A 22,606-nucleotide genomic window follows, 5' to 3' on the forward strand; every position below is an offset into this window, starting at 1 on the left:
GCCAGCCAATGGCACTGTAGCTCAGCAACACCTGTTCTCCAAAAGGTTTTCCACCCATGCTACAAACATGTCTTGTGAGGGTGAGCCTCATCTCTGAAGCTCCCTTTTCCTGGGTTTTGAGGATGGGGTTTAATTTTGCCCCTGTTCCTGCAACATAGTTCTAAAGATGTGGTCTCTTTGCTTTATTATGTTACAGGGTTACACGACCTGCTCTTCAGAATGTAAGTGGTATCCTCTATTCTTTGCCTTTTATGTCCTCTGTCACTCATCGATTCCTGCTCTCTCTCTTGTTGACTTATGTTAGGGATAGCCAATATGGTCCAGCCTTACAGATGTTGGACTATAACTCCCATCATTCTTAATCATTGCCTATGCTGGCTGGGGCTGATGGGCGTGGAGAACAACGTATGAAGAGCAACCCGTTGACTGCAAGTGGTCTGCATTCACAGCTCAAACAGCTACACCCCATGGAACACTTTATGCCAAAATAAATGTGCTTCCCAGAATTTTCCTTTGCTAATTTTGATGTCAGAGCTTGTCAGAGTTGGGCTGTAGGCAGCTGTTGAGTAAGAATTGCAAGCCACGAATCATAAACCAGGAATCGCAAGACAGGAATCAGAGACAGCAAAGTCTGTTGTGGCCCTGTCAATGTTCCAGTCTGAACAAGAAGTCATAGAATTGGAAGGGACTGTGAGGGTCTTTGCATCTCTTCCTGCAGTAAGTCAATGGCAAGCTAGGTGCTTCAGGAGCCCTTGCTGCAACTATGGGGACCCTGAAATTCTCCAGATGTTGTTGGACTCCAACACTCATCAGCTCCATGCAGCATAGCCAATGGTCAAGGCTGATGGGAATCAGAGTTCAACAAAATTTGGAAGACATCTGTTCCTCCACCCCATCTTACTGCCCAGAATATACTGTGACTTGCCACCTAAATGGCTCAGCAGATGGGAGGAATAATGAATTTCATGGCTTTGCAGAGTGTATATACGTTAGTGTGTACACACACTTCCAGATAGCCTTTAAATATTTTGTCAGTGCTGAGTATCTACTGCCATTTGATTTCAATGTTTCATATATGACCTTGATGCTTATTTTTAATATTTGGTTGTTGCTATTTTGTGCACTAGCTGTCAAATTTAGCATATATATATATATATATGAGATTGTATTTATAATTTTCATTTATATATATTACAACAATTACTCAACCATAATTTTAACATAACTTCAACTTCCTTCCCCCTCTTTTTGTGGTTCTTTACATTTATTTTCATCCTTTGCCGCATACTCCAAATTATCTTAACTTATTATTTTATTCATCTATTCTTATATATATATCTCATATATATTTTTGAAGCTGCAGGTTTTTAGAATAATCCTGCCAATGTCTTGATCTGTTTACAGCTCATTTGTAAGTGCTCAATAAACCATTTCCATTCCTTTCTAAAACATTTGTTATCTTGATTTCTTACTCTTCCAGTAAGTTTTGCCCTTTCTGCATTAGTTTCTGTAACCATTCTTGTCTCGTTGTGACCTCTTCTTCCTTCCATTTTTGGGCAAATAACAATTTTGCAGCTATGGTGCCAGGCTTAGCATTTGGCAGAAGATGTCAGTTGACAGAGACCTTACAACAAGAATGTTACTTGCCCCCAAATGGAAAGAAGCAGAAGTCTCAGTGAAAGAAGAATGGATACAAAAATTTACGGAATATGCAGAAATGGCAAAATTACCGGAAGAATAAGAAATCAGGATAACAATTTTTTTATAAAAGAATGGAAATGGTTTATTGAATATTTCCAGATAAATTGTAAACAGATAAGAACATTGGCAGGATTATTACAATAACCTGCAGTTTCATAAGAGTATATTTTTAAAGAAGAAGAATCAATGGGCAAATTAAGTAAATTTGGATATGCAGAAGATATTAAAAATAAATTTAAGGAACCGCAGAAAGAGGGGGAAGGAAGTCAAGTTTTGACATGTCAAAATGATTGCAAAATCAATGAAATGTATAAATATGAAAAGGAGAGAGAGAGAGAGAGAGAGAGAGAGAGAGAGAGAGAGAGAGAGAGAGAGAGAGAGAGAATTTAGGAGATTTTATATTGGACACTTGCCAGAGTAAAACACTTAAGAAGAGCCCAACCTCCACCCAAGCCTAAAGAACCGAAATTGTGAACACATGATCGTAAGAATAGTATGGATGTGAGAGAGCCAAAAGACTTGAGATGTTTCTAGCTGTGTCTTCACTTTTTCCTTCTATGTCTCTTGTGTACACATCCCTTTAGGGCTGGCGGAGAAGCCCGTGAGCACATCAGCACTCCAGAAGATGCTGAGACAGCAGCAGGGATGGAAGGAGGGACCAGTGAGCACCTTGGAGAGCCTTCCACGGAAGCTGAGGAAACAGCAGCAGGTAAACGGATGGCAGACCTCCACCATCACCGGATTAACAAAGTTGACTTGCATCCAAACCAGGCTTCTACTTGTGGGAGCATCCTCTAAGTGGAGTTCCGCTCATGTGAAGCTCCCACCAGGAGAAGAAGTGGTGTGGTTATCCCTTTTCTTGGAAAACCCATTGTGCCTCTGAAAATCTACTCTGGAAGACGGGCAACCACAGTAGGAACTGGTGACTCACATGTGTGGACAAAGGCACTACTGATCAACGAGTGCAGATTTTACAAGTCCTTTGACATAGTGCAGTTCATCTATTCAGACACTTGGTTTCTCTGGAAAGGAAACGGTTGCTTATTTATAAGTACATAAATGTCACTGCCATTCCCCGTTTTGAAGAGGCAAGCTCACTTTTAAACTGAACGGCAGCTTGCCTCTTTGGGAGCGGCAGCAACATACAGTTTCCTAATTAAGCACATGAATCTGTTTTCTCTTTTTGTAACTGAAGCCGGAATTTTGTATGTCGAGAGTTTGGTTTTCATTGAAAAATATAGGAAGCCTCAGCGCCCTCCTGCCCTGCTTTTGTTCAGTCACATTCCACGATGCTGACCGTCGTGCTGAGTCACTTCATTCGCCAAAGAACACATGTATACAAAACAAACTCCTTGCACCCAACTTGCCATGGTTAGGCGTTGTTTCTGTTTTCTTGCAAGCACAAAACCTGCATTTCATTGGGACAAAGTGCCGGACCTAGGAGTCAACAATTTGGGTCAACAATCCCTCCCTTGTTTTCCCCAAACACTCTCGTCTTGCAAAAATAGGGGCTGGTTCTCTGCCCCATGTTCTTTTGCAAAGGGAAAGGGAAGGGATTTCTCTGAAGTGTTCAGAAGTGGTACAGCTCACCTGACTGGGTCTTGCTAGGAAGTGAGCCCTGTGGGAAGAGTCTCATGCTGCTTCCCACGAGCCGCACTTCCTGGAATGCCTTGGGAGGGATGCAACATGCAATGATGTGGCAACGCTGGTGAGAAATTACAGAGACAGGACAAGAGCCTCACACAAATGATGCAAATGATGTGGGGCTAAATGGAAAAGCCTTGGCAACCTCGAAAGGTTTAATTGAGGTAAGGGGCAGGCTTCTCTTCAGAAAATCTCTCCCCATCTTACTTTTTGTAAGGTTTTCCTTTTGCCCCCATCCACCCATCCAATGAATGGTCCAAGGAAGGAAGGAACTTGGTAACAGATTTTGTGATTCAAGGACCTGCCACCTGCTTGGGGATAAGAAAGGAACATGGACACAGTATATTAGGTTAATGGGCTAAAAAAGGTCACAACTTTATTGATTACAGCATGTGAGAGGTATTGGCTTAGGCATTGGATAAAACAACAGAGCGTGACTCCACCCCCTCAGGGAGGGGTGAGTCTATCAAGGGTTAACCACCAGTGGGAGGAGCCTGTTGATGCAAATACAACTGTAAGCTTCCCATGGTGTCACTGGGGCTCGTGCCATGGCCCTAGTCACCAGCAAGGGCATCGGACAGGATCCACGACCGCTGGATTCCTTTACCGGAATACCCATAAAGTGGAGGGGTAGGCGATGGCCACACCCTGCCTCCCAATACACAAACATATTCCAATGTCTAACCGCCAATACCTAAAAGTTGTGATGATTTGCTACAAGATAGGCGAAAACCAAGTGGCCGGTGCCAATTTGCCAGTTGGATAAAAATTCCTACCAGGCCCCTTGGGCAACCAAGGCGACCAACCACAGGTCCATAGCAAGGTCAAGAACCAAGCAATGAACTAAAGGGAGGGTGGGTGGGTGATCCGTCAAAAACTAGCAGCGGAACGAAAGGGAAGTGCTGCCACAGCCACATGTGAGCGGCAAAACCCCTCCCCCAAGCCTCCACCTGACTGGTTGGCTAACTGGGGGCGTGGTGTGGCAGCCAGGCCAGCTGGGCAGGGGCTGGAACACCCCCTGCCAACGTGGGAAACATCTCCTGCTCACAACTACTCCCCTCTGTAAGGAGGAGAGGCTTTAGCAAAAAATTACAGAGACCTGTATATCCAAACCAAATGTTTGTAGCACCAAAATGTACCTTTTCTCAATTCAGAGTTGTCAACATGCTGCTTTCAATCTAGGTTTGTTCTAGATCAGGCATCCCCAGACTTAGCCATCCAGCTGTTGTTTGACTTCAATTCCCATCATCCTTGACCACTGGTCCTGTTAGCTAGGGATGATGGGAGTTGTAGTCCCAAAACAGCTGGAGGGCCGAGTTTGGGGATGCCTGTTCTAGTTCTTGCTGTCCACAAGGCTGGGCATGGCTACTTGATACACATTTGACAACCTTCCTTTGATTAGATTTCCCCTGCCTTTTCCTCACTGTGCATGAGGCAGGTGAAAGAAAAAGGAAGTGGTTGCAATTTTGTTATATGCCCACTCACAATGCCATTACGCAGATGTGGATATATCCCCCAGTTGCCAGGCTTCCTACATTTCTTTCAAAATGGACACATGGCAGGGTAATACAGAATCAAATAGCAATGAGTCCTTCTCTTCAGAAAGGGACTTATTTCTCAAGAAGCACTTTTCTGGGCAAAAAAGAAACATGCAATAGGTCTAGATCGTTTGCGGGCTACATTAAAAAAACCAAAAAACCCCTCAAGTATGCAGTTTCAATTAATTCTAGAATAGAACGTCATGTGTACATAGGCAGAAACTATTGACTGCCTTTCGTTTTTAAAAATATATATTTTATTTTTCATTTTTTAAAAACAACATTCATATACATTTAAGACATTTTCAATTTCTATACATCTGGGACTGCTTAGATCCCCACGCCTGGTTTCCAATTTTCCTTTTCATTCTATCACATATAATTACATTTATCTAATCTGTTTTATCTCATTTTTTACCTTAAATCATATTACATTGTAAGTGTGATAACAATCCTGCTAACGTTTTTAAATATCTACAGTGGTCTTTTAAGTATCTACAGAATCTATCATTCTTTTCCTCACTCATGACTATTTTTTTTTTTAATCATCTTGTCTGATCTTCATGGTCATCTTTGCCATTTCGGCATAATCCATCATCTTGGTTATCCACTCTTCTTTGGTTGGGACTTTCTCTTCCTTCTACTTCTGGATGAGCAGCATTCTTGCTGCTGTTGTCGCATACATAAATAGTCTTTTTAAGTCTTTTTGCATTTCATCTCCTGTTGATTGCCTTTCCCCCATCAGCTCACAAGCAATGGCATAGCTAGCTGCTCAGGCACCCGGGGCGGCACAAATGCCCTAAACCTGGGGCAGGGCAAGCCAGGACAGAGCATGCTGTGCAGAACCTCCACGGAGTCCACAAGCCCCACGCTGCCATTTTGGGTAGCGCAGAGCCTGCAGGACGCCTGAGCCACCGCATCACTCCCCAAGAAAGAGGTGTGGCTCAGGCATCCTGCAGGCCAGGCCCCACATCCACCCTCCTCAGTGATGACACCTGCGGTGACCTGCACCCACCACACACCCCTTCCTACGCCACCTCTCACGAGTACAGTGGTACCTCAGGTTAAGAACTTTATTTGTTCTGGAGGTCTGTTCTTAACCTGAAAGTGTTCTTAACCTGAAGCACCACTTTAGCTAATGGGGCCTCCCGCTGCTGCCGTGCGATTTCTGTTCTCATCCTGAAGCAAAGTTCTTAATCTGAGGTACTATTTCTGGGTTAGCAGAGTCTTTAACCTGAAGCGTATGTAACCTGAAGCATCTGTAACCCAAGGTACCACTGTCCCTTATATATTTTGTGCATGTGTTTCTTCCTTTTACAGAGGTTAGCCCTGGGGAGGCTACAGAAGCCCCAGAGGATTCGGCCGTGGCCCAGGAAGAAGCCCCAGGTCCAGCGCCTGTCCCAGAACCCACCGCTGATGACCCTCCAGTTAATGTGACAATCACAGTGACCGCCACCCCATGACCACCAGGAAATCTGACTCCCCGGTAGTCAAAATAGCTTGGTGAGAGCTATTCAGGTCAACAAGGGGAGGACAGTGATATGGGGGAGGATTGCAATGCTTGGGAGAAACTGGAGGGAGATATCAGACCACTCCTTGAATCAGGCAAGATCTTTCTTGTCACAGATCCTGAAGCTTCTTCCTCTTTGAAGGCAGAAGGCCACATCTAAGCGCTAGCCACAGAATCAAAAGGGTCCTTGCAGCAAATAAGGGATAGCCTGTGAAAAATCTGGAGGATGCCTTCCTTAGAGAAAGAGGTGTGCTTCTTTCCTTCCTCTTTGTAGAAGCTGGCTGGGCAGTTCCTGGTCTAGGAATGACGACGGGGAAGCCTCAGAGGTGCCACTTTAGTTTGCATGTGGTTACTGAAGATTCAGAGACCTCATCTGGGAGACCTGGGACAAAATCCTGTTATCCAACAGATGCTGGTTTCTTTGTACATTAGTGGGTGTGCAGAAAACCATTGCTAATGATTGGTTGCTGCTGTTAAACAGTCTGATGCACTGACAGTGTGGAATCTTTTTTTTCCTTAGTGGGAGAAGGAGGAATCTGAAAGTGCCTGGGATATTAAGTAGGTGTGTTGTCCCTGGGCTCCTTTAGAAAACGATAGAGTCCTAACCCCCTCTCTTCCTCCAGCATCTCAGAGGTTACTCACTTAGATGAGAGTCTAGTTACTCCAGCTTCACCTTTAAGGCTAAATACACCCTTAAGATGTACTAGGGAAAGAGCTGCCACCATTTGCTGAGAAGCAGAAGCTCTTGCTATCCGGATCAGTTGCTTTGGATTAATACAAAGTTGCACTGTACCACATCAGACAGCTGGTTCATCTAGCTCAATATATTTTCAGGGGCAGGGAGGAGGAGGAGAAGGAGTTTGGATTTGATATCCCGCTTTATCACTACCCTAGGGAGTCTCAAAGCGGCTAACAATCTCCTTTCCCTTCCTCCCCCACAACAAACACCCTGTGAGGTGAGTGGGGCTGAGAGACTTCAAAGAAGTGTGACTGGCCCAAGGTCACCCAGCAGCTGCATGTAGAGGAGCGGAGACGCGAACCCGGTTCACCAGATTACGAGACTGCTGCTCTTAACCACTACACTATGCTGGTCCCTCGATAACATTCATCACTCCTGGCTATTGGCTATGCTGCCTGAGGCTGATGGGAGCATGCAGTACATAGCATTTGGAGAGCATCACATTTGCTACCCCTCAGTCTGCACTGACTGGCAGCACCACCTCAGAGTTTCAGGACTGTCCCAATCCCATTTGGAGATGCTGGGGACAGAACCTGGGACATTCTTCATGTGGCCCATGTCCTCTGCCACTAAAAACCGGTTTCTCCGACAGTTAGGTTCAAACCAAAAGGTGCAGGTGGCTATTTAACATTACACAAATTACAACCGCAGAAATGGAAAGCAAGACCTTGCTTCTAACTCAATATTTGTCTTAGGTGGTTTTTTTTTTTTTTAAAGTTTACTTGGCTGCCAGCCTGCTTTAAACCTCAGACCTATTTCTCTAATTGCTGGCTAGATCGAAACCACCAAGCTGTTTTCTACAGCTCCCATCCAAGTGGAACTTGTTTAAGTCCTCAGCTGACATTAAGCAAACACATTCAGTTTGCAAGATATATAGCAGGCTGAAGAAATGTTGGTTTTGCCTATCTCAAAAGGATGCTTGCCTCTTGGAGACAATGACAATTGTGATGGGATCTGTGAGCCATTGACTGAATTTTGGTTGTTCCGATGAATGGATATCTCCATGAGTGCAAGGGTTCATCTACAGTTCTGTTTGCCCCACCACTCCCCCCCCAAAAAAACCCCATGGTTTAGCACTGAATGGGAACAAAGGGCAATTGGGTTTCCCCACAGATTGTCCTTGGTTCCAAATCTCTGATAAAGTGCCAGTTTTCCAGGGGACAGTTGCTGGGCAAAGGCAAAACTGCCCAAAGCCATACTTTCTAGGCATAGGACAAGGGGAAGTGCGAAGGAGCCCAAAGAAAGGGCCCAAACTAACCTAACATCCAGATCCTAAACACATTTACTTGGACAAAACCACACCCACCTGCCTGACACCAGACACCACAAGATGTGGGGCAGGTAGAAATGTGGCTGCAAATGTACCATCAGAAGCCCTAAAGTGTACTCATGATTTTGTATTGGCAAAGAAGAGTTGACGGGCAGTAGAGCCAAGGCTTCTGGATTAGCCTACACTAGGGGCCTGCCCATAGGGAACTCCCTTGTGCACCCAATGTCTGCAGAAAGCAGGTGTCAGGTCAAGTGCTGCATTTAAATAACTCCGTTTAAAAGATATAGAAGCACAGTCCCAGGTCGGATCTTGCCATTTTGGTAGAGATAGATGCTATCCTTTCTCCCCAATGGTCATCCTACAGGTTAAATTCACTCTTATGGGTGCCCTTTGGAGATAGAGGAGCAATAAAAGTCTTGTGGTGATTGCGGTTTCAGTAGAAGCTGCCCTCACAGCTCTACCCATGTCTGCCCCTTGCAACTAGCTGACAGTCACCTTTGTGTTTGATCCACAACAACGCAGGGAATATTTCTTTGCCATAGCTATACCCTCCCTGCCACCCCTCCCGTTCAGTCTTGCTTGATGGAAATGGTTGGACGAATCTATTGAAATGGGTCTGACGTCTCTGCTCAGCCTAGACTCTCAGACCACCTCTTCCTTACTGTCTTTTGAAGGAGGCTGGGTAGTCTGTCTGGAGCCCCAGGTCCAAGAAGAAGTGTGGTAACCAAGGGACTAATTTCCCAGTTTGGGAACCCCAGTGCGATTGTATCATGCACCCATTTCAGGGCTTTGCAAAATTATTTTGCTCCTTGGGAATGGCTGCGTCCATCTCTTGCGCAGATATGTGACAACACCTAAGTCAATGGCTATAGGTTAGCTGTTTGGAGGTGAAGAAGATTCTTTTTTTGGATCTAGTGGGGAACCTGTGACTCTCCAGATGTGTTGGATTCCAACTCCCATCATCATTGACCATTTGGGCTGGGGCTGATGGGAGCTGGAGTCCAACCACACCTGAGGGCCACTGATTGTCAATCTCTGGTCTAATGTGGTGATAAATGGCCTGAACACCAAGGAACAAAAATGGATGGGCCACTGGAAGAACACTGCACTTTAGAGCTTATTCTGTATAATTCGACTGGAGGTGGAGCAGTTGCACGTTGGAATGCTCCTGCACATCAACAGCACCTTGAATGCTGAAAGTGAGAGAATCTCCTACCAAGGTAAGAATTCTTGTCTTTTGCTAGGCTGCATTAGTTCTTCTCTACCCAGAAATTTGTGGGTGGGAGAGAGTATTCACCCAGGCAGTTCAACCCCCACATCCCACTGCCTGACATGGTATGGTCCAGGGAGAAGGATAATTTTAAGAGGTCTCTTGAGCATGTGATGTAAATCACCCCAAAATTCATATACCCAAGAACCATGTGCAGAAATCTTCACCCAGTCAGAGCACCACAACTCTTGCCAGTGGCATCATCAAGACTCTGGAAGAGGTATCCAGGGTCCCACTCAGCAACATGAGCAGGCAAGTTGGCATAAACAGAGGACTGGTTTCCCGTAGCTTGAAGTGAAGTGAATTATACACATCACTGTCTAAAAAGTGTTGTCACTGTAAGACAATAGTCCAAAATTACTGCACCACAAGTTATTACTAATGATACCCCACCCCAACCCCTTTGTCACCCTTGGGCTTTTTCCTTGGGGGGTAGAGTTTGCCTGAAAAGACTGGGAAACTGTCTAATCTGGTCCTGAAAAGTGGAGCTAATAATTGCTCTACAGACAAAGGCTGTAGCCATGGCTCTAGGTTGCTTGCAAGTCCTTCCTGCAATGCCCTTAAATGCTGCCTAGGTAAGTTCTGTAAATGCTGTGATTCCTGCTTTAAATGGAGATGCCAGGGGCTATGTCCATGTCTCATGCCTGCATATGCAGGCGCGCACACACACCACACTATGCCACCAAGCTGTGGCTCAACACACTGGCTATTTGTTGCGATGAGTTTCATCAGTCAAACAGCATCACTCCCTTGGCTGATTTCAGCTCATGAACTGGCCACTGTTACTATTTCTCCTTCTCTGTTTCCAACATGTTGTGACCTTTGAATCTTCTGTTTAAGATGGAAAGGCAGCTTATACATTCATGTACTGATATGTACCTGCTCTCCCACCCCCCACCCCGAAATCAGCACAGTCATTCCTAGGTGATTTATGGTGGTCCAAATCTTAGCAGGTGGAGGAGAGGCTGAGCTGATGATGATAAGGGACAGGGGAATGGATTGAAGAGCCAGTTGTTTGCTCAGCTCATTGTTGAAATGAATGAGAAAGGGGGTGGTTAGGGGCACACATGCTAACAGAAGTTCTGACTGCACCAGATTAATCCCTCCTAGTTTTAAATCCAGTGCCCCAAAGAACATAGGATGTCAACAGCTACTTTAACCATAGGAGACATTCCTTTCATTGTCTCCCAAGAGGACAGTCAGAAAAAAACTGTGGGAACTGCCAGCCCCACAAACACCCAACCGGTCTCATCTGCCATGGAATCCCTGCATCCTCTCATCTCTCATTAGCGACTTGCCTGGGCCAATAAAACAGGAGCCCTAAGCAACTGGAACAATGAGACTCTTCAGCAAACAAGGGCCGGGCAAAGACCCAGACATATCCGCCCCCCCCCCAGCTTGTCTAAGGGATCGGTGGGAGACGGCATTCACTACCCAAGCAATCTGCCTGCTTGCTATCACATTTCTGTACACAGTGCATTTTGTTGTAGCAACCTCACCACCACAACCACACAGACATTCTCTTCTAATATCTACACCAAAGAAAAGTTTGTGCCTCGGTCACTGGAAGCCCAACTCCTGTGTAACCAGTTTCTCTGCAATTAAAAAGGCAGACCACCACATTCTGCCTTTCTGTAAGGTTCCCTAGCCCAGAAATTGGGAACATGTGGCCATTCAGATCTTGTCGGACTCTCTGTTCCCATCAACCACAGCTAGCATGGCCAATGGTCAAGGATGTTGGTGGTGAGTCACAAGTTCCTGACCTCTGCCTGAGTCCAACAGCTCCTTGTAGCTTCAGCCATTGTCACTGGGCTCCAGACTTTGTGAAGATTCCTTTCCTTTTAAGGGTTGCATTTACACCAAGTACTGCTTTTGCTCATCATTGCCACGCAGCTAGGAAATAATTCACAACTATGAGATTCAAATCACAGGAACCCACTCTGAGGATCTGGGTCAGGGAACACTTTAAAAGCAGGTTCCTTCAAGGAATCTTGTTTTGGGGTATATGTTGAGGCTGCAACATCTACTGTCTCCGTAGGCCATGACAGAAAGTAGGATTCCATTTCCTACCTTCTTAAGAGCGATCACAGGATTTGTGGAAACTTATTTAGACAGGCAGAACAGCAGCTCAAAAAGTTGAAACAAGGAGATAGGGGTCATCCAAAGTACCAGTGGAATGCATTGACCAATTATATGAGGATGGGTGGACAAAGGAGTGATATAGAAGCTGTAGAGGTGTCGCTGCAGGTCCAGTTTTAAGGCAGTGGCTACTCAGAGATAGCTGGAGAGGGGTCTTGTAGGGAATTTTGAGTGCAGGATTTCTGGTGTAAGATTTTATAGACAAGGCAGTCTGACCAACTGCAGGGAGCAGTCTTGGTGCAGAGCAGTTTCACAGGCTGATTTGACTACACTACACTTTCCCTTAGAGCAATCTAGGAGCTTCTCAACTTATGTCCTTCTCTTGAGGTGGTGAGGAGGGAAGAATGCATTCAGGTCCTGCTTCCAAGCTTCTCCCAGGCATCTGGGTGGTCGCTATAAGAACAGGATGATCAGCAAGCTGGGCCCCTGGCCTGATTCAGAGGGTGGCTTCTTATGTATATTTATTCATCTTTATAAAAACACTTCTAAACTTCATTGGGGGCCCTTTTCAGAGTTGAGTTGTGGAAGATAACTGAAACGCCGCAAACATTAAAGGCCATTTAGACAGGTAACACAGATGCACAACAGGCAATATTAAAAATACACAAGGCTTGGCAGTATACACGTTATGTGAAAAAGGTGCAGTTTGCTTTTGGTCCCTGAAATGGCATCCACTTCCACAATTATTACAAGCCTGTTCTAATTGTCTGCTGGAAAAACTGGTCCCCAGAGGAAGGCAACCATCGTAAGTGCCTGGGTTGATATTTTATATGAAACCTCCACAGCAGTTTCAAACACCAATGCGGTGTAGCAACAGCTGGTTATAGGATGGCAGTGGCAAACACATGGAAGCACTGTACTCCTCAAGCGCAGCCTTCCCTCGCCTGGTGCTCTCCAAGTGTCAAGCTATAACTCCCATCAGCTCTAGGCAGCACAGCCATGGTTAGGGAATAATTGGAGTTATAGTTCAATACTTCGGAACGGCACCAGGTCAGAGAAGGCTGGCCTATTGTCACTATTTAAATAAGGTGTGTGCCAAATGGTAGATTTGAAATTAGTTATTATTTGTGATGATGATTATTATTATTCCAAATGTATTATCAAACACCAATTTAAACACCATGAAATAATGTATGTATAAACTTATGTATAAACTAAAAAAATCAAACTTATAGAGGGCAGCATAAAAATAACCCAATTGATCTATTGGGTTCAGTAAAAAATGCTTGGGGAAATAAAAAAGGACTTCATCTGTTGTAGAAAAACTATCAGAGTGGCTGCCAGAGGAACTTTTCTGGGGAGAGCATTCCAAAACCAGGGCACAACAATTGAAAAGGTCCTGAAAATATCCCCATATGTCCGGGGTAAACACATAGTATACTAACCAATCATTTCATTTTATGATGCGCAGCTGTGTGTGTGTGTGAGTGAGAGAAATGTTGTGTGTACAACTACTAATACCAAAATAACAATAACAAAGCAGCGTTAAGCAGTTAACTTACTTGGCATAGCACTTGGAATCCATAATTCTGGAGAATTCAGATTTAAACACTGGAGACTGAAACACCAGACAGCAATTGTAACTATTACACCAAAGCAGCAGCATTCTCTTTAATATTAAAAACAAGGAAAATCCTGCCCAATCCTACATCATTTAAACATATGTACAATTTTCTTTTAAAAAAAAGAATATTACAACTTTTAAAGGAAAATATAGTGTATTTTTTTCCATATGATACAAAAGACATGCATCTTTAAAACCATTTATTTGCAAAAGAACAAGAATTACAAATATTAGAACGCTTGCTGCTTAGACAGCAATACTTTATTTAACCAAGTTGCTTTTAAGAGATTGGAGGGGGATAAGACCTTTTATAATGAAGACCAGTATCCCTTAACCTGGTACCCTTAAGAAGTTGTGGGACTCCATCAGCTCTAGCCAGTATGACCAATGTTTTGGGATTACGGAAATTGTAATCCAGCAACATACAGAGGGCACCAGGTTGGGAAACACTTCAGTTCCAAAGGCAGGACATATGCCATCAAGAAAGTTGTTCAAAAAAAACTTGTCAAAGCTGAAGTGGTTTCCCAGCACTGGCTCCTTATATTGAAGTAAGGAGGACAGATTTCAGTGGGACATATTTGCCAATTTTGTGCTTGGATTTACAGACTTGCTAGTGCCATGCATAACATGGATAGCTGTGGTATAATAATATATCGCTGCATCAGTTCTTGCCATTTTAAAGTAGTCAGAAGCCCTTCTAATGAGTCAGAGACCTTATGGATGAACAAAAGGAGAACATCTAACCTATCGCAAGCCAAAATTGTGCATTTTCTTTCTGCTTTAACATAATCTGCATCTTTCCATGAGGACACGTGTCAGATGCCAAACTACTGATGACAGACACACAGCATTTCGTCTGCGGCAGTAATATATTCTGATCATGAATTTTGTATATGAGAAATATTCAGGGGAAATCTGCTAAACACTAAAAGCATGAGAATGAATGTGGAAGTTTAGACTTCTACTTGATTATTTGGTTCCAAAGCTCTGTGAAGACATGAGAACTAGAAACATTGAGAAGCTAGCATTCTAAAGATTTTAAACAAGATGCTGTAAGTCTCATGAAAGTGCTTTGTGAGCCATTAAAAAGTCTCACAAATTTATTGTGCTTAATGAATTTGAAAAGGCAGTGACAGCTTAAGTGGATACCAAGTAGGAAGGCACATTATTATCCATCAGTACATGCAAAAACAAGATTTTCTTTGTTTCCTGACCAGGAGTCACTAGTTAGAATCTAATATGGAACTGAATAAGCAAGTGGATCAGAGAAACTTGGCCACTTGTCTATGCTTTGCAAGGTTCATAATTACACACCTATGATTGAGGGAAAACTCACAATCCCCCTAAAATATAAAGGCAATATATAACTCTTATAAATAAAATACAATAAAAAGGAAAAACACTTAAAACAGTGTCACACAATATAAATAAAGCAGTCCTTGATGAGATTCTACTACAACAGATTACAAACTCTTCCCAGCCTCCAAGTATGACTTTCTCAGTTCCACATCGAAAGGCTCATGTTACCTGCCTGGACTCTATTGAATTGAAGTGGCCTCGTATGACAGAGAAGGTGCCAGAATCCCTTAAATTCCCACATCAAAAGTACTCTGACATTCTTGCTTTTTGAAAAGGCATATATAATAATTGTCTCCAAACCAGCTGGGACTTTGCTTCCACCAGGTCACATTCATTTACTAGTTGTCACTCCCCCTCTAAGGCTTTGAAAAGTAATTTCTCAGAAGTGTCCAGCCATTAGTTTAGTTTGGAGATGAGCAGCAGAGATGTTCTGTGGGCCTAATTATAAATTGAATCAAGTCTTGTTCTAATTTCCTACAAAGAAAGGGGTCCTTGCACAGTAACCCAATAAGCACTGCAAATTCTCATTAGGGAGCCTTATTTATAATATTATATAATATACATAATATATTATATAAAATAATCACACACTATATACACACACAGCATTTGACAATTGCTGCAACAGATATAAAAATACAAAGCTTGTTTTTATCGCACGCGCGCACACACACAAAATACACACACAAATGTTACTCAGTATGGTACATTGCACCTATGAGCACCTCTGCTCTTGTGTAAGGGGCTTGCAATTACTATTCAGTATATTTGGCCTTTCCTCTATTCCCCCCCTCACCCCTTCTTCAAATGGGGCGTTTCTAGTTCCTGGATCTAGCTAGGAAAATGAATTCATATTGCCACGAGGCAACTGCAAATATAGAGTTATGTGCCTCCAATTCGTGGAGCTGTTTTACAAGTGTAAGTTTGTTTTATTTGTGCTGGTTAAAACTGGGAGAAGGTGGAAATATGCAGCTAGCCTAGTGACGTCCACATTGTGCCCTCAGCTATTTCTGAAGCACAGGCAACTTTCTTAAAGCTACATATGCAGGTGTTGTACAACTTGGCTGCAAGTCTGACACAACCATTGAATAGTGTTGGGCGCTGCGGGGAGAAGCAGCTATTTTGTACTCCAAAAGAAGTGAAACAAGGGTGTTAAGCATTCTGCATCACCCCCAGCCCCGACTGCCCTGATTTTACACCTATTATCCAAGTTCCATGAAGATACACAGAATAATCATGGTAATTATTGGGAAGCTCCTCACCCCCCCCCAAAAAAATAGTTTATTCAAGTTGGCAACCCTGGGAAGGTGTAAGACAAAGGACTTGAGTCTGAAGCTGGTGCCTAAACCAAATGAACAAAATGTTCTAGAGGCCTTACATTCTAAGCTTGATTGTGTAATGCTCCAGTGTATTTATAAAGCAGCCTAAACAGAACCCTTTTCTGGACCAACTTCTGGCAAAGGGTGAGTTTGTATGATCTATTTCATAGAATGTGTTGCTAAACTTAACTACCAACAACTAGCACTTTTGTCCCCATATCTCCCTCAATACTGCTCCACCTTGTGAAAGTGAATAATTATAAAGGTTCTAACTGTGGATTAACCAGGACAACTCTTCTCAACTTCCTCCATTCTGGCCATTTCCCTCCTGGTGTTTCCCTCTCTAAGCTGTTTTTCTTAATGTGGACTGTGTATGAACTTACCCTTAAAGCAAACTCCAGAAACACACTTTTTTTTGGGGGGGGGAGATAGGAGGGAGCCATTTCCAATTCAGAACAATTTTGATTGCTTTCCTAAATCACTGACATCAAATTCTCCCCTTGCTTTTTTTAACCCAAGCATGCTACAAAGCCTTTCAAAAAGCTCACCTAACTCAAGTAGGAAAATGTGCCCTGTACATTCTCCTTGATGCACAGGACACATAACAGGAACATCAGGAAACAAATCAAAATGCTTTAGAATGGCAATAGGGGGTGCCGGTGCAAAATACCCATGCTCAACTCTTCCACCTAGCAGTAAGGGTTATATATGTGTCTGCCAACCATTAATCGTTGCCCATGTTGTGCCTTTCACTATCTGGAACGAGTATGGCAAGAACTTCACACCTCAACTACTACATTCACTTAAATGAGCCTCTCTTCAGTCCTGCCATTTTCCAACAAGTTTTCGCTAGCACTAAGTGAGAACCAGACTTCCATTGAAAGTTCCATGTTTTTTTCCACTTTAGGGTGTTTAGAATTAGGTGGCAACAGTTCATTAATAAGCTGTAACAATTTAAATTTCCATAGCCAAAAGTTCATTCTGTTTTCATTTGCACTGAACCATCCTGTGGAGTTATATCACCAAATTGTAAATTATAAACCGAAGATAGACTTGGATCTGAACCAATCCAATAAGTACTTCTCCTAAATGTTTGCACTATAATGAAGCTGTATTGTTCCAATGTCCGTGGAAAACATTTTAGTATGTTTCCTGTAATGACAACATACCTTCAGATAGTCACATTGGTGTCGTGCTGGGAAGGAATTTCTCAAGACATAAATAAAATGAAAAGGCAAAAGGCTTTCTTAAAAACATACATTCATAGGACACTACACAAAAAAATAAATAGCATCTTTTATAATTAACATCCTGTTGTAAGTCTCTTTCAGCGACTTTGCTGTGCAGTTACTGGCTTTAAGTGGGGAGGGGAAGGAGGTCAGTTCCTTAAGTCTCTTGTACTTGGAGCTGTCGAAGACTCCCCAAACCGTCCAACGTAACGCCATTTGAAATCCCTTCTGTCTTTTCATTACAGTCTTTTGAAAGAGGCTGGAGAATAAGGGGGCTCCAGCTCAACATGTGATCTGATGTTTCCAAATGTGCACTGTGATCTGAAAATTAAAAACGCAGCTATTATCATCTAGTTGTCTATTAGCAACTTCAACAACCATCAAATTTATCAAGAGACTTCATACAAGCTCCAACAGGCTGGGAAACAAGACTACTATTTGATGAATCATCAACATCCCTCCCTCCCCCGCTGTCCTGCAGCTCTTCTATCCTAAGTAGCTAGTTTGATTAATCTTAGTTGCTGAAACACAAGATCACAGCTGAAGGTGGTCTTGGCAGAGATTTAAATAAATTAGCACAGTGTTTAAAACAATTTAGTCACCACAAATAATCCAAGGAGAGTACTGGATGAAATCCATTTTTTAAAAAGAAAAAGAAGCCCGCAGTTTAAGCACCACAGCACCAAATTCCATAACATGCACACGGAACCACAAGAAGCTTAAGTATTTAATCTCAGTCTGAGTTTGGTTTCTGTGTTAAATTGCTCTGATTATAAATAAAAAGCAACTGCCTCGGAGGCAGCTATATATTTCCACAATTCCCAAAATACTGGCGTACCTTCTATACAATCTGTACTGAGAGGATTCACATTTTCTTGGTCACAGGAGTCCCGAGGAGAGGGGGGATCCACTTTCTCCTTGCCGTCTTCCTCTGCCTCAGCGTTGCATCCGGGGGTTGTGGATGCTAAGCACATCGCAACCATCATATGATTCAAAGGTTTCATTTCTAAACTGTTCTGCTGATAAGGTGCTACGATGGGCATCACAGCTGCAGGGTTGCTTCCAAAAGTGCCACTGGTTTTAGTGAAGCACCTAGAAAAATTCAAACACGTTCATGGAAAATGGCTCACTATAAAGTATACTGTAAATCACTTTGTGATGCACCTTATAGAGTGATTCATAAATGAAATAAACAATGTTTCATTACGCAGTTGTACAAAATAGAGGGTTTTTTATTTTTTTAAAAAGACAGCTCCCACTAAGTGCTCTCTTACACATTTTAAAATGGGGTATTTTTCTTTTTTTAAATATAAGAAAAAGAACTTCAATATCAATTTGCTCTTTCAATTGGTAACCTGACCTCTGTTAAAGTGCTGCTGATAGAGTGATTACATTCAATATTGGATTCTTCAGCACTGTAAACTTAGAAAGTGAGAACATGCTTTCTAAGCCTTCCCAGAAAGAATCTTTGATAATTCTCTCTCATTCTGGATTGTGAAAGACTAGTCAAGCAGGGAAGGAAGTCAATTCCTTATAGCGGAATCTACTTAGCCTTTGAACAACAACAAAAAGGCATCTTACATCTAAAATCCTTTGTAGACATGCCCAGAGCTAATCCAAAGTGTTGGGAAACTGCCAGTGCTATAAACGTTTGCAGCTGGAGAACCAGCTTCTAAGGACACTGAGGTGGTTATCAACTTGCTTTTTCAACTTTCATGATATATGCTAACAAGTACTTAACTATATTATTTGTAACTAAACAAATGAGAAACCAAAGCACACCCATATCTATTTAGGACAGGCATATGAACTGAAAATCTGGGACACAAAGCATGTGAACAATTAAGAATATTCTCCAAAACTATGATAGAAGTAGCAAAAATATTTTGACACTGCACTTCATCCTCTCATATATACATGTTTACAGTGATTTAAATTAAACCTTTTCTTGTTACAGGGTTTTTTATGAGAACTTGAAATAAAACATAGAAAGCATTCTTCCACCAAGTAGATGAACTACTGGCATATACATTCTTTGAATTCATTCACTTTTCATTGACTATGGTTTGCTAGCTCTCCATAATTATCTCCTAGGAAGAAGATGATTAACATGAAGCTCTGTCTTAAATTATTCCTTGGCAACCACACCACTTATTCACAATGGCTGTCAAAATACATCCTAAAGCTACATAATATTTAGCTTTACAGACAGAAAGCTTATTATGTGGAACTTTCTTTAGCCACAGAAGCAGAATCATAATTATAAATGCTTTGTTATTTATACAGTGCCAACGACGTGCTTTGCACTTTACGGAAGCAACCAAAAAGTCGCCCTGCTGCAAGTAGCTTACAATCTAAATTTTGTCATGATGAGAGACAACAGAGCTAGGAGAAGGCTAAAGGGGATGAATGTGAGCAGATGGAAATACACAGAGACTGTGTTTTGGCTTGTGATCAAGATTAAGAAGTTAAGGCACAGGATTCACAGAAGAGGTGGATTCAGAGGAGGAATGTGAATGGAGAGAGATAAGATTCATTTCACAAATGGAACACTCATATGGACAAATACAACACAAGCTGCAAGATTCTTATTTGCAGGATATTTAAAATGTGTCTCAAGTTAACAAGCCATCTTCTTAATTTTTTTAAAAAAACTTTCAGGCTCCCTTAACCTTGTACGTAGTGGAAGAGTGTCTAGACAATGTAGCACAGAGCAGCATATATCTTTCTGCGTCATGTGAGAACCTATGCACTTGAACAAATGGATATTCAAGACCTTAGCAGGAGTGCTATTGCCCTTTTTCCATATCTGTATTTCTGCCAAGACAAGGAACTAGCTGCTGCTTGCACAAGTTACCAGCCAGCGTCTATGCCTCTGGAATGGTCTTTGGGAGTCAACTGGTCCCTTCTTTAATGCCATTTACCGTATTTTTTGCCCTATAGGACGCACTTTTTCCCGTCCAAAAATGAAGGGGAAATCTGTGTGCGTCCTATGGGGCGAATACAGGCTTTCGCTGAAGCTTGGAGAGCAAGAGGGGTTGGTGCGCACCGACCCCTTTCGCTCTCCAGGCTTCAGGAAGCTATCAGCAAGCCTGGGAAGCTGCGGGAGTTCCCGCAGGGCTCCCTAGGCTGCGGATAGCAGCCTGCCGCCCGGCGTGCAGAATACCCTAAAGCAGAGCGCCCCGTGCGCCGGGCAGACATCCACAGTGTGGGGAGCTCTGCGGGAGTTCCCGCAGGGCTCCCCACGCTGCGGATAGCAGCCTGCTGCCCGGCGCACGGGGTGCCCTGAAGCAGAGCGCCCCACGCGCCGGGCAGACATCGGCCAGCCCCACAAGCTCGGGGCACAGCGGGGAGGCACAGCGCTGCCATCCCGCTGTTCCCCGACCTGGTTTTGGGGGGGAAATAAAGGGGGGGAAATACCTTTATCCCCCCCCCCAAAATTAGGTGCGTCCTATGGGACGAAAAATACGGTATGTGAATTGAAAAGACTTTCTTCTGCCACATTCAAACCTGATGCTGTATATTTTTAACAGTTCTATTATTGGTAAGTTGTTATGTTTTGATTTACAGTTGTGAGATGCCTTGTGGGTTAGGAGTTTTTATAAATTCTGCTGCACGTGTAAACCTAGCCTAAAAATACTTCTGGAAGGTATCCAGGCTGAGACTTCAATGGAAATCTAGAAGGGAGTTCCACATCTGTAAGGCAACAACGAAGAACCTCTGTTTAGGAGCCTTTGCTCTTCCAATAGTATAGTCAAAGTGCTGGTTTCCAAATGTATATTTAAATGCGCATATCAAAACAATTGCAACCTCAGCCCTACCTGAGCAATAGGATCCTCCCCATATCCTATCCTATTGCAAGAATCACAGAGATTCCCAAAAAGAATCACAAATACAGACAGCAGAGGCAAATGCTGATGCGCACACTGCGGTCTACCATAATCATGAAATTAACTCTCCTTGTGTATTTTTAACAGAAGACCTGTAAAATCCGACTTTTGATAGTCAGCATAGATCTACTACTACATTTTTGTCTGATTCTATTTGAAAGGATAGTACATTTGCTTTAAAATTTGCTACGCAGAATGGCTTGAATGCTGGGGGATAACTTTTTCTTTAAAAAAAACATTGTTTGCTTTGTGCATCTAAAGTAATAAACACATAAATACGTGACTGACTCAAAACACAGACAACTGTAAGTAGAGATTGTGCAATCCTGGGATCATAGTTACATCAGTCTTTGATTAGAGAAGACTGGGATGACTGCACCACACTCAATACTAAGAAAAACTGACACCCCAGAACTGCTACACAGTTCTACGGTACAATCATCTATTTTAGAAGCTGTGCTTACTTAAGTTGACAGCAAAGGAATTAAGAATGGCTCCTGACTAAGCCATTTAATTTCCGCTTGTTTTACACTGAAGGGCAAGAAACTGGCTATATTCTGGAATGAACAAACGTAAAAATGTTTGCATGAGGGTTTTCCCCTTACTCCACAAACCACTAAGCTCAAAATATACACCCGACACAAGGAGTGCTTTTTATCTTCTGTAAAAGAGAACTATTACCCCAGGTGTATTTAAAACAGTCTGACCAGGAAAACATTAGCATTGATCCTCAAATGTTGAGTTTGTTTGATCTAAGGGCCCAAAAGGGTCAGCTGTGTGCAAAATAAGACCAAATTAACCCTGGTAATCAACCAGGGCATTCCACGTGTCCCCTGCAGACAGACAGTGGTTTCTCGCTGACTACGGTGTGCAATGTTTGCTAATGGAAAGTTGCAAAAATCAAGGGTAAGACTAAAGAGATGTTGACTGAACAAGCTGCGACTTCTCACTCCTGCCACCATGGACCCCAAAGAGTTACTCTTGAAATGTGATAGTCTCACTAGTGCAGCCTCTGGTGCACCTAAGGGAGCTGCAGTTGAAATGAGAAAGCCAAAGAATTCAGGTGCATGTGCAGAGATGCTTGGCAGCATACATGGCGGTCTGATTCGCCAACTCGTTATTGCTGTGGTCATTTAAGAAACTTGGGGGGGGGGGGATTGGCACCTTTTACAAAAGAGTAAAGTGGAAACATCTAACAATGATAATATTATACCCCATATAACCTCTGCTTGGATTATCTTTATTACTAGTTCTATCCAATCACCCAGTTTCTCTTGATGTGCACATGCAGTTAGCTTCTTTTAGAATAATGAAATAGTCTGTTGCATCATGAAACTTTCAGCCTAAAAATGATGAGCTTGTAACAGCTGTTCTTTTCTGACATTGTGCTTCCTAGGAGCATTTTTCTGTGTCGATGGATGGCCTTTGTGGCAA

At 42.9% G+C, this 22,606-nt stretch overlaps 2 protein-coding genes across 6 annotated transcripts in view; one reads left to right on the plus strand and one right to left on the minus strand.

Moving 5' to 3' along the window:
• VSIG10L2 (V-set and immunoglobulin domain containing 10 like 2) overlaps positions 1–6,889 on the plus strand; it is a 68,295-nt gene extending 61,406 nt beyond the window's left edge. For both annotated transcript variants that reach the window (XM_081843280.1, XM_081843281.1), the window contains 3 exons: positions 197–221; positions 2,286–2,410; positions 6,204–6,889. In XM_081843280.1, coding sequence (XP_081699406.1) covers positions 197–221; positions 2,286–2,410; positions 6,204–6,346 — 293 coding nt within the window. In that variant the 3' untranslated portion in view covers positions 6,347–6,889. The remainder of the gene's footprint in view (positions 1–196; positions 222–2,285; positions 2,411–6,203) is intronic.
• Positions 6,890–13,388: 6,499 nt separating this feature from the next.
• CDON (cell adhesion associated, oncogene regulated) overlaps positions 13,389–22,606 on the minus strand; it is a 116,293-nt gene continuing 107,075 nt past the window's right edge. For all 4 annotated transcript variants that reach the window (XM_081843263.1, XM_081843262.1, XM_081843265.1 and 1 more), the window contains 2 exons: positions 18,121–18,374; positions 13,389–17,603 (listed from right to left, as the gene is read on the minus strand). In XM_081843263.1, coding sequence (XP_081699389.1) covers positions 17,440–17,603; positions 18,121–18,374 — 418 coding nt within the window. In that variant the 3' untranslated portion in view covers positions 13,389–17,439. The remainder of the gene's footprint in view (positions 17,604–18,120; positions 18,375–22,606) is intronic.

Source organism: Podarcis erhardii, assembly GCF_964252035.2.
Source record: "Podarcis erhardii genome assembly, chromosome: 16".
NCBI classification, from domain to species: domain Eukaryota; kingdom Metazoa; phylum Chordata; class Lepidosauria; order Squamata; family Lacertidae; genus Podarcis; species Podarcis erhardii.